At 38.3% G+C, this 15,277-nt stretch overlaps 1 protein-coding gene across 1 annotated transcript in view; it reads right to left on the minus strand.

Moving 5' to 3' along the window:
• PKP2 (plakophilin 2) overlaps nucleotides 1-15,277 on the minus strand; it is a 46,113-nt gene that overhangs the window by 13,222 nt on the left and 17,614 nt on the right. The window contains exons 5-6 of the mRNA XM_054052061.1: nucleotides 12,560-12,767; nucleotides 7,448-7,625 (exon numbers count right to left, since the gene is read on the minus strand). Of these exons, the coding sequence (XP_053908036.1) occupies nucleotides 7,448-7,625; nucleotides 12,560-12,767 (386 nt within the window). The remainder of the gene's footprint in view (nucleotides 1-7,447; nucleotides 7,626-12,559; nucleotides 12,768-15,277) is intronic.

The raw sequence follows: 15,277 nt of genomic DNA on the forward strand, positions 1-15,277 counted from the left end.
ATGAAAGTAGCTTTTCGTACACTGTCAATACAGTTCTGTTATTTTTGCCGTTAACAATAACGCTATTTATGATTTCATTTAGTCTCTCATGGAATTATGTATCACAGAATTAATATTCAGATTCCTTAATATGGTCTACTACAGTCATCACTTTGGAATTTAATGTTACCTTTATATGTTACATTCAAGGCATGTCACCCTTTCATATGTTTATAATTATACTGACAGAAATGCACATGCTACAGCCTTTCTAGTGCATAGCAAAAATAGTTTCTGAGGCACACAGGCCTAAAAATACTATTAAAAGATAAGAGTGGAATTTCCCTCACCAAAGACACTTCAGCTGAAACAGTATTTCATTTTGTCACAGTGCGGCATTTTAAAAATCTCTGAACTTTTGACAACTACAATCATGCTGGATGGCTGTGCAAGAAGTCATCAACTGGCATTGTTGTGGTGGAGAACATAGCTTTATAGCTCAGGAGGCAGAGAAGAGCCTAAAGTAGAGGCACTATGTGGTTCTGTAAAAGAAATGGGTTACTGAACACTCTCATCAAGAAACTGTTCATCCAGTCAGAGAAACTGGTGTCTGTCTATGTGCACCTCTGTATGCATATGGTCACTCCATTCTCCACCTATCCTTGTTTCCTTATCACCACAACATGGACTGGGAAGGGAAGAGCTCCTGCTTGCTTACTTGCCCAATTACAAATTGTAACCACTTCATGCTGAATACGGTCAGAGTTGTTATGAAGACAGGGAACAACATTTCAATACCTCAGCCGACAGTTTAAGCTCGTTTGCTGATCAAAGCTTGAGAAACGCCAGAAAATAAAAATATATTAGATAGGGAAAAAATAAACGTGTCTGAATAGCATCACAGAAATGTAAATTTAAAAAAAAAAAAAATATTTTTAAACAATGGTAGAAATTTGCTTAGAAAATTTTAAAACTGAATTAATCTCGGCTTCCCAAGATTTGATTCCTGACAACTGGAACACCCCCCAACTCAGGAGCTCAGGTGTTGGACTCTTGTAGTGGAGCTCCTGGAGGTCTTGAAATGCCCAGCGCTTTGGCAATTGCCATGGTTGGACTGGCCCAGTATGTGGCCTGTGAAAACTCCCATGATCAGGGCTACCCAGAAAGCTTCAAAACTGCTGTGCAAATTTGTTTTACTGGCATTTAATCAGAAGTACAGAGAGGTAAATAGAACTGTGGAAAAAAGGATCAGCTGGAGTCAAGATAATATAAAAACTCTCCGACTATGTATTTCCTCTACCTTGTGTTGGTTTTGAATGGTTGGGAGAATTCAGCACTGGGAAAATGCAGCTTTAAGGAGATTGCTGCTTAAATAGCAGCATAGATAGGGATGCTCTATTTTGAATGACTCAGAATTTATATTTTAGGATTATCTAACTATTAAAAATCTTTGACTTCTGGCATGCTTAAATATGCTAATCCTGGTGACATGCCCAAACTATACCACATGCTAACATGGATGCATTATATCTACCTACATGCCTCATTTATCTCATCCTGTAGTTGCTGCTTCTGTTCTTCCTTGCACATATGCACAGTATAACTCTATTTTTAACCTGAATAGCCATTTGCTTATTTTCCTGTGGTGTTTGTGAATGATCAGCTAATTCCCTATTGGGAAATACTTTTTCAGGTGAGAGATGTGAGGCAAATCCAAAGAACACAGTAAAATCAAGTGTGATTTTGAAAGAAATAGAATGATAATATATGTTCAGTAAGATTGCAAATGGCACCCAATGAAAGGGATGGCCTCTCTAAGCCAGCATTGAGTCACACACTGGCTAACTCTGTTAGAAAATGTCTTTGCACTGGTGTGAATGATCCACACGATTGATAAGAAGAGAGCTTTTGCTCCTGATATTCATTCTGCTAAAACTGCTAATTCAAATTTAACTCCAATACTTGACAACAGTTTCCTGAAGTATTTTAGGAAATTATATTCCCTTCATGCCTTACAGAGTTAAAAAATGGAACAGGGAGGGAAAAGTATCCGGGGATCTACTTAAACTGCAGGCACTAAGCTGCAAGCTGCTTGCTGGAAGTACCGAAATTCCTTCCAGGAATTAGGGGAGCAGATAAACTTAAGAGGAGGCAAGTGAAGATAAGAATGGATGGAAATAAACTTAAAGGAATGGCAATGCTCTGCAAGATGTCTTGGTTCAAAGACTTGTTATCATCAGTCATTTGTTTTACGTTCTCTCTTAGAAACTTCTCTTAAGAAATTGAGCTGCCATTACACTTTTCAACACATACTGAGAGCTTTGACTTCATTTCTCTCCAGGGCAAATGTAAGTAGACGTTTAAACAGCCTCCTGGTCTGAAGTGCAATGACACTACTTTCTCCATCTACAGCTTTCCACTGCGCTTGTGGGTTCCCAGTGTAATCCACAAGGAGCCTAAATGGTAACTGAGACTGAGCAAGCACAAAAAATAATAGCGAAAAAGGAAGTGCTACTTCTGTTGTAGTGACTAGGGTAGCAGGAACAGAGAGGTTAGTTGTCTTTTCTGGAGATAATTATCTAGAAAGCTTTGAAGAATTAAAATACACAGGGCCACTTGATGTTACAGAGCAATTAAACTGGAATAAAACTCAGCAGTGGCAGTTGCTAGCTCTAACACTTAAATGAAATGTTTTGCAGAAGGAAATGTGACCACTAAACACGAATTTTGGAAAGTACATCACTTTTGGGAACAGGTATTTCAAGGTAAAAATGGAACAAGATCATTATCAGCTTTCAAGGTATGATACAGAAAGCCTTCTAATAAGCCTTCCTTTTGATCAGAGGAAGAGTCATGCCAGAAATTCATAAGATAAAATGAAGAGTCATGCCAGAAATTCATACATAAAGAATATACAAACCCATGTATTCTCCATGCTGTTGGCACTGTACCCTTTCAGACTCAGAGGAGTATGGAGAAGGAGGCTAAGTATCCTGAAAATTTCTATCCATTTATATTGGCACTGGAGAGCTATTATGCGTAGGACTTTAAGGCGAAGGAAATGTGAGTTTCTTTTAAAATCCAACAAGACTTGTCTACAAAAGTCTGCAGCGCTCCTCTAGATAGCTTAATACAACAAATTTACTTGTTCAGTTTTTTGTCAGGCAACCAGTGCAGTCTTTTGATTCAGCTTACTCTGCCTGTTCAGGGTACAGTGCTTTTTATCGTATTTCAGGACTGAGCAATTCCATTAGTTAATCTAACTGCTAATGTAGAACTGTGTGGTTTACACAGCTTCTTTTTATTTTGCTAAGTTTTGTGACCTGTGATTTCTGTAAAACTGTGTCAGAAGCAAACATTTAAGACAAATTACAGACCTAGAGATGAGGATTAACAATGTCAGACTTCCTTATCAGTGACTGATGCAGGCAGCTGAGATTCAAGACTCCACTCAATACTTCTGACAATAATGGGTTAGCAGAACGGGGAGTGTTCTGGCCTCATTGTTCACTCATTCCAGTGTTAGTATCTGCACTACTATCTGCTAGATGTGGACTTACTTCCTCTCCTGAAATTCTGACAAAGAGGATGAATAGAGCTTTAAATTATTAGTTGATACCTGCATGGCACAGCATGTATGGCCATATCAGATGGCAGCGTTAGATTTGGACTGTGGGTGTCCCTTTCAGTTAATAGGTGTATGTAAATTTTTGAAAAGAAGTTTTGGCATTCTCCTATAACTAAGTACTGTACTATGCATAATGTATTGCACATCAAAGTACTATTTTTCACCCTGTAATAGAAGCTGCAGGCTACTGACTTTATCAACGTGCACAACAAACATGTTAGTATTACAAAAGGGAAGACTAATTATAGATTTATATTCTGGCAAATATACGTACTCTTTAAACATCTTCATCAGTAACGTCATTCCCTAAATGCACCATTTTTTTTTACTTTGTAGGGTGATCTTTTAGTTTTCAGCATTTCTTTGTGCACATTTTATTTTTTTAAAAAATATATAAAGAACACTTCTAGTGGTCTAATGTGGGAAATGTGTTAATTTCCAATGAAAAGGCACAAACTGATTAATCTTAAAAATCATGGATATTTGTTCTGTACAAATATGGTAAGCCTCATTAAAAACTCTTCTCCGCTAGAAAGTATGTTGGCAATCCTGCAGATCAATTTTCTGTGTGACTTTTCAAACCTTTCTTCTTCTAACTGTAATTTTCAGTGTTCAGGCTCCTAAAAAGGAGAAGGGCTAGAATATGGACATTATACTTTTAAAAGAGGTAATGTATCTTTGAGTGTTTAGATAATGGCAGTTTGAGACACTTTTCCTTAAGGCTGCAGAGCTAACTGCAGATCTGGAGCAGCACCACTCACCAACCTTCTGTACAGTGAATGTTTCTGTATGTTCAGAATCTGCTTTTATTAACTGAAAACAATTCGGTTACTGTTATGCCTTATTTGTCACATATCAAGTCGTGTCAAGTTGCTGCAACAAGCTCAGGATGAGTAATACTATGCTGAAACTAAGAATGATCTTCTACCCCCACTGGCTGGCTCACACGGAAGAGACGGTTCCAGAGTCCAAATCCAAGAGAGGAGCAGGTTGTGCCACCACAGAGGGCACAGCTAACAACCAGATTGGTTTCTGTACAAATACAGCTTGGGCTAATTAATACAAAAAGAGACAACGTGCTTCATTCCATAGACAATTCCTCTGGCAATAGCCAGAGAGATTTTATTATGAGTAGCTAACATTTCTCTGTGTTTGCTTTTGAGCCATCTGAGAAAATAAAAGTTAATTATTACTTACGGATGAAGTTAACTAGTAGTTAGTGGGCTAAGAAGAGTTCCTGCAAAAAGAATGTGCTTTATTTTTGAGTATTTTCTATAGCTAACAATTAAGTTGTCTTCTGAAACCACAAGTCAGATACTGAGCTGTTTACAGAGTAAAACTTCATGCAATACAGATACAACTGCTCTGCTATAGGACATGTTAGCAAAGCAGGTATGTGTAAAGTAAAACTGGACAGCTTTCTAGTCTCTAAATTTCAAACTTATTTCCTTGTACTTTATTAAGAAGAGTCTAAAACTGAGTCCATGCCTTTGCACTTACATATTCCTCATTAATTATTTCAAGCTATGTCCTCTCATTTATTTTTGAATGTGTAAATGAAAGAGATGCATCTCTGGTGCTCATATTTCTACTTCCTAAACGTGCAATGACTGAACTCACAAAGGGCCACAGTTTTATAGACCGTTATTTTTAAAGGTGTTTTTACTAAAGATGTGATTTTTATACTCCTGTCATTGAGGGATGTGTTTACTGAGGCCTTTGCTGTTTGTAGTAGCTGTTACTGTGTTCATGAGGCTGTTACCTGACTGCAGTAGTAAATACACAACTGCAAAACTATTCATCCACCCCATTGCTTCAGCCTGGCCTTAATTTACTTGAACTTGCCCAAACAGTCGGACAGGGCTTACTTTGGTTTGAAAACTGACTTTTTCCAGGTTATTTTCTTATCAGCATCTTTGGCAGCAGCCGAAAACGGAACAACTTCTCTGTACTTGTAGGTACCACGTCCCCTTTCCAAGTCATCTGTTTAGATGAGAAGTGATTATATCTCGAGATTAGCTCTATGTATTTATCCAAAGGGTCTTTGGAGATGCTATTGAGTGTAACTACTAGCTGTGGTTCATATGCCGAATAGAAAATAAGAGTCACTCAGCCACTGCTGAGCATGTTCTGCTTACTGCCTAAAAGACTGCTCCCATGCCTAGTAAAGTTTTGAGGACTCAGCAGGTATTACAGCAGGTGAGCAGAATTTACCCAGCACAAATGGCAGGAAACACTGTGGTCCTATTAATACCTAATAGTGCTGTACATGAAGATGACTTGCTCACTGTTTTGAAAGAAAATTCCAGGTACATGAGCACTAAAGTGCAAAGGGAAGAAACTGTGAGAGAAAGCTGCCAAATTTGGGGTTCTTACAGGAAATGCTAACACTCCTGTGTGTCTGAACCTGAGACTGCCCAAAGGAACCACCCACAATGAGTTATCCAATGTAAATAGCATTACCACTGCCTGAACAAAATGTACATGACAACAAACTTCTGTTGAGGCTACTCTGAAACAGTGATATGTGAATACACTGAAGTTTCTTTACTCTTCATTGTAGACTTGTTTCTTGTTTACTTAGAATCAAATTCTCTAAACGGAGGCACATGATGATAAAAATCCTATTATCACCTATAACTGTGTTTTGCTCCAGCATGAATAAGAAATCATGTTTCAAATAAATAAACCTTACTGATTTGCCTGCTGTAGCCTAATACTCTTCATGGGGTTTTGCACTGTTACTTTTCAACAAATGCAATCATAAATCTGTTCTGCCAGTTGAATTATAGAAACATACTCAAGCTACGTAGAAGAGTCTTAATTATTTTGAATTTGTAGGCATATTTTTACATGGCTCCACTGGATTTCTTATGCTTCATAAATGTTAGCAATTAAACTGAAGGAGGATTTTTTTAATGAAAAAGGTATTAACAAAGTGTTTATAGTTGATACTTATATGGGTCAAAGAATTTCACATCCACTCTTGTATTTGTACCAGCAGATCATACAACTTTACATGTAGACTTTAAAGGTCACCATGCTATATATTCACTAGAGCACTGGTCTCCTCAAGGTGTGCATAAGACAGTCCGCTGGGGTGTGGGAAGAAAGTATTTTTGTAACATTAATAAATAAAATTAAAAAAAATTAAATAGTACTTATTTCATCCTTGTCAACTTTTTTAAATTTCTCTTTTTTATGTATGTTTTACAACGTACATAACACATTAGTATAGTAGTACATGTATATAGTTTATAGACAAATAAACATATACTGAGGGAGTGTTCTCAAAAGTTTTTTACTGGCAGGAGCGTATGTAACTCAAAAAGGTTTGGAGACCACTGCACTAGAGCCTTAAAAAAAATAGCTTTAAAAGCTCATACAGGTTTAAAGTTTCTTTTAAGTTAGTGTTAGCTTTTCTCCAGTGCTAATTTATAGTGCCACTCATATAACCACTTTGAAAAGCTATTTTTTCACTGTCATCATCATTTAGGGGCTAATACATCATACCAACAACTGTTTATTAGTGAATGACCTCTTCGACTTCAATGCAACCATGCACTGCAACCTGGCCTCTGATTATTATCTTCTGTTATGGATATATTTAGTCTATGAAGTACCCAGCAAATGAATATATAAAAGCCTTATGAAGAAACCTGTTTTCATTGTATTGAGCAGGAATTCTTCTTGTCTGATATACCTGAGGCCTTTTGAAATATGATCTGTACACAAATTCTTCTCTTGGAGGCATCAAAGTTCAAAGCAAGCAAGAAAATAAATATGCTGGCCTGTTTTATTATCATTATTATTTTGCACACCTATAGACCGAGTGCTCACCTCAAGCATCCTGTGGCATTGTAGAAGATATCGGGGTCAGTTAAAACACCTGACTTTGGGTAATCTCGGTCTGGCCAGCCCGAGTAAGGGATCAGAACAGCTTCAGTCAGAGTCTGCAGGGCTTCTCTAATCAACAGGTGCTTCAGCTGGTCATTGGAAGACAAATTCCACAACAAACCTGCAATATCCAAAATAAAATCAGAGTGGCAAAAAGACTACCCCACAGTTTATAATACTTAACCTCAAACTCCTTGAAGTTAATGAGTGAAAGAGCCTGGCTGGCACTTGACATCCTGAAGAGGAGCAGATAGGGGTGATAAGAGTTCACTAGCCCTGATCTGAGAACATGGAAATGGGCAAAAAAAAGGGGCAGAGTTATTCACGTAATTAAAGTCAAATCTCTATATAGTCAGCCTAAAAACTGACTTAGAAAAAACAAGCCTCAAACAAATCCCAAATGTAGTCTTGTATAATTTATTAGCTTTGCTTATGTTCTAGTCCAATACTTTTTAAAATACTCTTTCCCTAGAAAAAGACATGTATTTCTGCTTTTCACTACAAAGCCATTCACTGTTTCCCCAGCTTGCCGCTCTAAGTTTCACAGACGTCCTCCTCCTCCAAACACTGGCAGAGTATTAGTGAATGTGCCTTTCATCAGTTCACAACAAAAAAAATGTTTCTTTTGTATCTCTTTACTGTTTGAATTTAATTACAGCTATTGTGAACAACAGTAAAATCAAAACAAAAGCCAGCCAGAAACAGCTCATTCCTTATTCTGGGATCAGCTCTTCAACCTCTGAATTAGGGGATAAAAGGAAAAATGTACTTTCCTGAAGGATAAGTAAGGCTTATCAGAAATCAGATATGCAGTCCAAAGGGCGTTGGTAAGGGAAGCAGGTTCAGACAGAATGGCATAAGTGCAAGGCACAAGGACAGAATACAATGTTAAAAGGAACAAGTACATTTTGAATTATAGAGAGATACCTAAAACAGACTTGTCAGAACAGAATTTGACAAAACACTCATATAATTTTCCAACAAAAATCCCACCTTTACCCATAGGCATTGTGTCACTGGGCTCAGCAGGATTCTCTCAGTGACATCCTGGGTGTGGATGAATTTGTTCACATTAAAAAATGTCTTTAGGAGCAGGTTCTTTCCTTGCAGCTATACTAAAATGTATTCATAAGGGCGCAGCTTTCCCATACATGGTTATTTGGGAAAGTGGGTGGGGTCACCTTTTAAATTTGTATTTCTTTTAATGACAGTTTGTTTTTTGCTCTAATCTACCCTTCAGGGAAGGTTTTCTTTCATTTCTTAGATTTATGCTGCATGACAACAAGCTCAAGAGGTTAGATACTCCCTGGAGACTTATCTGGCTTACCTTCAAAAGTTAATCTTTATGTTTTTTTTTTAATGCCACAGACATTTTAATTTCTCTTCCTCAGTACACACTCCAAATACTACAAAATGTCATTCCTGTCCTGGCTCCTGCTCATCTCCAAGTGACATCCTCTCCTACTGTTCTGAAGTAACCTCATTCCTTTCCTAAGAGATCTGCAAGAAGTTTGTTTGTATGTCAAACAAAGGACAGAGTCCATGGTGCCTTTTCTTTACTGGAATCAATGATTTTACAAAGCCAGCAATTTCAGTCAACCTGACCTTGAAGAGGTCTCATTCTCCCTTAGAAGAGGTCCTATAAGCACAGAAACCGGACAGAGAAACAAGGCAGCTCTTTTCTGCACATGGGCATTGCGTAAACTGGTCCACGGCAACTTTCACACCACCGTCATAAGCACAAAACCACTTTGGTGGGTGTACCAGTTTGGTGCTTTTTGTGTGTTCTCTCAGGATGCACAAACTGTGAGGCAAGACACAACACTTGCTATAAACAGCATTCATCTCCATACACTTTCACTGCTTTCAGTCTTTTCACAGGATGATACGAGGCACACTGCATGGCTATGCTCAGACTGTATGGCTCAGCATAGGTCTTGCCCTGCATCTGCATTTCTGTGTGCTTGTGGAAGCATATACAAATGGATGAGCAGCTGCAGGTTCTTGTGTGTGGTGAAATCAATACAGGAAATCACACTTTTAATCTTGGGAGATCTTTTCCCTACTTTCCTGTTACCATTTTTTTCAGTTCTCTCTTCACAGTGAGAGAAAGAAAGAGGAGAGAGAGCCAGTACAACAGGTCAGAAGAAAAGACAGGTCATCAAAATATTCTTTGAATATATGGTACGATATAGCTTAATATTAGACAAGTGTTTGTCTGTAGTAACACTGCTGGTATTAATAAGCCAGTGAACTTTCTACGGCTGAGATATACTTATTTCATGTGCACAAGAGATCATATTTCTGACAGGTAACAAGAAAACTTCCGAGTTTTAACTTCTCTCCAACAACTTCCTTATCTTCATGTATTTTTGTCAGGTGGAGTGTTTTGGTACCATGCTTCCTACATAGCAGTAGAAATAAAAAGCTTTCTTCTCCTGAGCTTAGATATCTTTATTAATGAGTACCGCGTGCTTTCGATCTTTGGCCAGGAGTCTCTCTTCTCACTAGAGTTCAGTGTGGCATTATCAAGTACCAAGATTATTTCACTAATCTCTGATGGGAGAAGACAAACAGCTAATTATCATATAACACATTTAGAAGTCTCTAATTTACTGTCAAAGTAGGCAAGTAATAAGTATGATGTGGAAAGACAGATAGGATTCTCATGCTGACCAGGTGGAAGCCCAAAAGTTCTGCATTATTCTTTTCCTGGAACTGTTACAACACTGCAGCATGATTGCATGCATAGATATGATATTCCACTAGTCCTGTAGGAAGACAAAAACAATGCAAGAGGGAAACAAAACTTGTAGGTGAGCCTTCAGTCAGACAGGAAAAGTGCTGCTCAGCCAGGTCTAACCATTTTGGTAGAAAGGCACTCAGAGCTTTGCACTGTGCTTGGAAAAAGCCTTATCTTGCAGCCCTTCTCAGGCTACATAGTCAATCTGTACAGGACAGTACTCCCAGAGTTTCCTAGATATCGCTGTACATGCCAAGATCATCTGGATGCACTGACCTTAGTAAGCATACGCTTAATAGTTACTGTCTACCTCCTGTCAGTAGCCTGCTTCTTGCCTGCATTTGAAGTGTAGGCTAGGAAAGACAGTGGCAAATTTAATATTCTCCTAGAAATTTTTTCAACCAGACTGCCTTTTGCCTGGAGGGATCCTTGTAGCTTGCTATGGAGCTGGAAGAATTCCTCAAGTGATGTCAAAAAGTATGCCCTGGTGCCATGTTCACTGAGGGACCCACTGTACTTCTTCCTAACAGCACATTTGCTCTAGAACAAAGTGAGAAATACTTCTCTTCCTGTTTTTTAAAGCTGTGCCTTGCAGTTGATAGACATGAAAGTACATCAGAATATTTTACTTTATACAAACTACAACATCCTGCTCAATATTGCTTAAATGTTTTGTGGCTATCTTATATGCTTTGTAAGTAAATATTAATGTTCAATGACAGCAGTAATTGCAGAAAGAAGTTGCCTCTTCATTCAGTTTCACACAGGGAAAGGGAAAGACAGTAAATATCCATATAAGCTACCCTGCACAAACAAAGTTCTTGTCAGAAACTATGAAACTGCTAGCAAGAAAAGAGTATTAGCTTTCTGGTCACTGTACCACTATTTTCATTACTTCCCTCACTGGTGTGTAATAGCATTGACCCACTACGCAGTGAGTTACTAAGTGACCCAATTCTGCATCTGATGAATGTGAAAACTTTAAAACACTTTAATGTCATAGAGCTATAAAATTGAGCCAAAAGAGGTAACAATACAAAGCTTTGTTCTCCAGCTCAGGGAGCCCAGTATTTCAAATACTTAAAAGAATGCAGAATTACAGAAGGTCTCAATATGCCTTTGCTTCAAGCAGGGCTGCTTGACACCTTCTGTATCTTTTCAAGCACTGTTATTTTAATAGCTTGTGTATCTTTAAAGATCACTTGAAATAAATCCCCATTCATATATTCATAAGGTTTTCTTCCATTTATAACATATAAGCTTGAACTTCCTTTGCATGCTAACCTGAATGAATATGTCACAAGCAGATGGCTTCCTAAAGACACGCTACAGTCAAACAGGAGTGCAGGGACGAAGTGGTGTGCATTCCTTAACTGGCTGGAGCAAAACCAACAGCACAGTAATCACAGGTTTCATTGTGAGTAATGGTGGATATTTCCTCCCACCATTCCTTCTGCTACACTGATGTACATCAAGAAGTGTAATATGGGTTTCTGATCCAAAGGACTCTCCCTTCAAAATTACAATGGCCTCTACTCATTTTTAACAGTTCTTCCTCAAGGACACTGGAAATAAAAGGATAAGAACATAAGCCCTGAATCCAGAATGCAGGTCACTCCACTGATGATGCCATATGATCTTTATAGTCAAATGGATGTCCTGTAGGAATTCCCTCCCCTGCACAGAAAAGAAGCACGCTGTTGCTGTGGCAGAGTTTTCTGCTTGTCACAGATCTGAGAAGACAGACTCAAGTGTAAACAGCTAGTACCAAGAGAGCTCAGAGTAGAAATTTGGGGCAGTAGGGTTTGTTGAAGTAGGACACCCACTCTCTATCCACAACACCTGACAGTTGTGGAGGATAGTCTTCAACAAGAAGGTCTCAGTACGCACAGGCAAGCATGCTGTCAAAAAGTGAGGGCTGAGCAGCAGGCAAATTAACTATGGCTCCAGGTGCCTCTAGGACTGCTCCAATCACTGCTAACCAAAATAGTTCTACAGAAATTGCTATTTGGAGCCTCACTTTCTTTTCTGGAATATCTAGAACTTTAAGCTTCCTGCAAACAATGACTCCTGTCATTTCTGAAGAAGCTTTAAGAGGGGAAATTGCAGTTCCTAGACTCTTCTTACTGTTTTAAAGACTGGTCTGGAGTAAGCACCTTAGAATTTCATCCTAAGTGAAAAGCTTAGAATAGGTGATAGTGCTCTTGTATTTAGTCACTAAACATTGGCCTAAGTAAACAAACATGTACCTCACACAGAAAGCCCGTGTCCTACTTAAAGCAATTCATGCTTGGCTGCACAGAAAACACTACCTGTTATTTGCTTTTTAGTCTCCACATCCCTGGCCTGTCGGAGTACCCGGAGCAAGAGTGGGATCCCTTTCTGTTCTGACACTTCCAGTTTGTTGTCATTGTCCTCAAATACCAAGTTTCTCAGAGCACCACATGCTGCTCGCTGAATGTCCTCGTTCTGAACATCAAGCAGCTGTAAAAGTTTGGGGATACCACCAAGTAAGAAAACCTGTGAGGAAAACAAAACACAGGAGAGAATAGTTAGATACTGTAAATGACAAACCCTACCTTCCCCCAGCAGACCTTTAAATAGTCATAGGGACTTTTTTTTACTTGCTTCTATTTGAAAGACTTGAAGCATAAATTATTAATCAGTTGGACACAGCTGTCAACTTCTGGGCTTTCGAATGAGTCATAGTTAAAATCCACAAGAAAGGTAGGCATCATATTTTAATAATTAATGCAAAAAGATGAAACTAAATTTCTTCCATCTTCGCTGCAGATTTGTACTCTTTGACAAAATATTTAACTGCTCAGTATTTTAGCTTCCACATTGGTGAAATGGATATTTGAGATTTAACTCCTGAACATTTATAAAGTACTTTGAGATTTCTGGATGTAAAATGTTCTTGATGCCTCAAGTGTACTTTTTTCCCTGAGCAGCCAGCCTGAAGGAAAGACAATATTTTTCTCTTGTTAACTTTTGTGTGTGTCTTGAAAGTGTATTAAACAAGAATACAGAAACTGCCATCTGGTTTTGTGGACAAACTAATCCTTGTGTAGAATCAACAGCACGTGAAAGACTTGGAAATCTGATATGACTGTTTCGAGTAGTCCAGAGTTTAATGATAAAAAGAGCTCAATATGACCAACAGGTGTTGGGAACATGAAAAAAATGAAATGTAAGAAAGCCTTTTGCCCTTTATGCCCTGACACACTAGACTGCCTGCCTTTTCTCTGATTCTGTTGTACAAAAGGCATAGTTTCTTGCTGCTGCACTGGTGACATGATTCCCCCGATTCCACAATCGTCTAGATGCTAACAGAATAAAATACAGAAATATGTATCCTGAGGTAAGTGGAGCACTGAACACACTGAAGGCACATCAACCTAGTTTATTACAGTAGATAGGCATTGATATCATAGCTAGTTGTCGTTTTTAAAACATCTACGCAGACTTCCTGTTGGTAATTTTAAGTGATTTATAATTCTTGAAAAAGAAGTGGTGCTATTTTGACCTAATGTGCAGAGGAAAATTTACAAAAGCTAATGATTAGTCTGTCTGAATTTTCATCAGTAGACAAAATTCACCAAAATACTGTAGGACCACAAGTTCACAAGAAAGTGAAGAGCCAGTAGGCCCACAAACTATCTGGTATCGGCAGACAAAGAAGAGGAACACAAGGTGAAAGGCTAAAAAGGGGAAAGAAGACAATGTCAATGTGAACAAGCCTGATGGGCACCAAACAGAAAAACCCAGCCAGGATACGTGGGAGAAACAGGAAAATAGAAGGCAGCTTCAGGCCGACTACTCCAATTTGAACTCTTACTTATCCTCTTGACTTGGAGAGGTTTGAATAATAAACCACCTTCAAATGTTCAATTCTGAAGCTCTGTCCTCAGTCTGAAGTTAAGGCTGCTAATTGTACTGATGTTTTTTTCCAAAGCAGTCTTCAATTTACTGAAACAAGTTAAAGCTACCAAAGGACTGACTGATGCTTGGCTGTCACCGAACTGAACTGAATACCCATGAATATAGAATAAAAGGCTGAGATTATGCATGAATAATACCAAGCAAATTACAAAACAAAGCAGGTGTTCAGCAAGAGAGAGCCATAATTGTGTTTGATAGTGAAATTTAAAGAAAAGGAAGAAGAGAATATCTTTAATATGCACTTTCAAATAACTTGTAAGAGACTTAACAAGTCTCTTGTAAAACACTTAACAAATTTGGTTAATCAAAACAAAGTATTAGAGCATTTGTGCAGTCCCAGCAAGCCCTGACCAGTTTGGCTAATCCATACACTGTGTTAATGCATATGTACATTCCTAGCAAGTTCTGAAGTTTGGACAATCTTGCACTATATTCCCAGAGTTTTATTTTCTGGGATACTTCTGTACCAATGGTGCAAGCATGCCAATTAAAAATGAGAGATAGGAGCAATTATATTGACAAAAAGTTCAAATTTTATGACTTACTCACAAAGCATGAAAGAACCATGCTTGCTTAGCCTGGAAAAGAGCAGGCTAAGTGGGTATACAATAAGCAGCTGTAACAAATATGAAAAGCCTTTATAAAAGGCTTATAAAGTAAAAAAGACACTTTTCTCCATATCTATCATGATAAGATGGAAACTAATAAACTCTCTTTGCAAAAAGGAGGTTTGAGCTATACTTTAGGAATAACTGGTAAGGGTAGTAAAAAACATTAACTGCCTGCAGGAGCTTGTGGGATCCTAATCAATGGGAGTCTTTAAATTTGGTCATAAACATCTGTAATTACAGGTGGTTTGGGTGAATTCTTACCCCACATTTCTGTGTTTCCTATCATAAAACGCTAAAGGGTAGCACTGACCAGTGCCTCCCCATAGATTTAAAAGAATCTGCAGCAAAAAGCATCAGCATATCTTAGTGAAAATATTCAACATCAGTATCCTACACGGTCTTCCTGGGGAGTTTGTTTGTTTTTCACGTAGGTACACACGTGCCATACAATAGAGAAAGTTATTTGCTCTACCT

Source organism: Cuculus canorus, chromosome 1 (assembly GCF_017976375.1).
Source record: "Cuculus canorus isolate bCucCan1 chromosome 1, bCucCan1.pri, whole genome shotgun sequence".
NCBI lineage: Eukaryota > Metazoa > Chordata > Aves > Cuculiformes > Cuculidae > Cuculus > Cuculus canorus.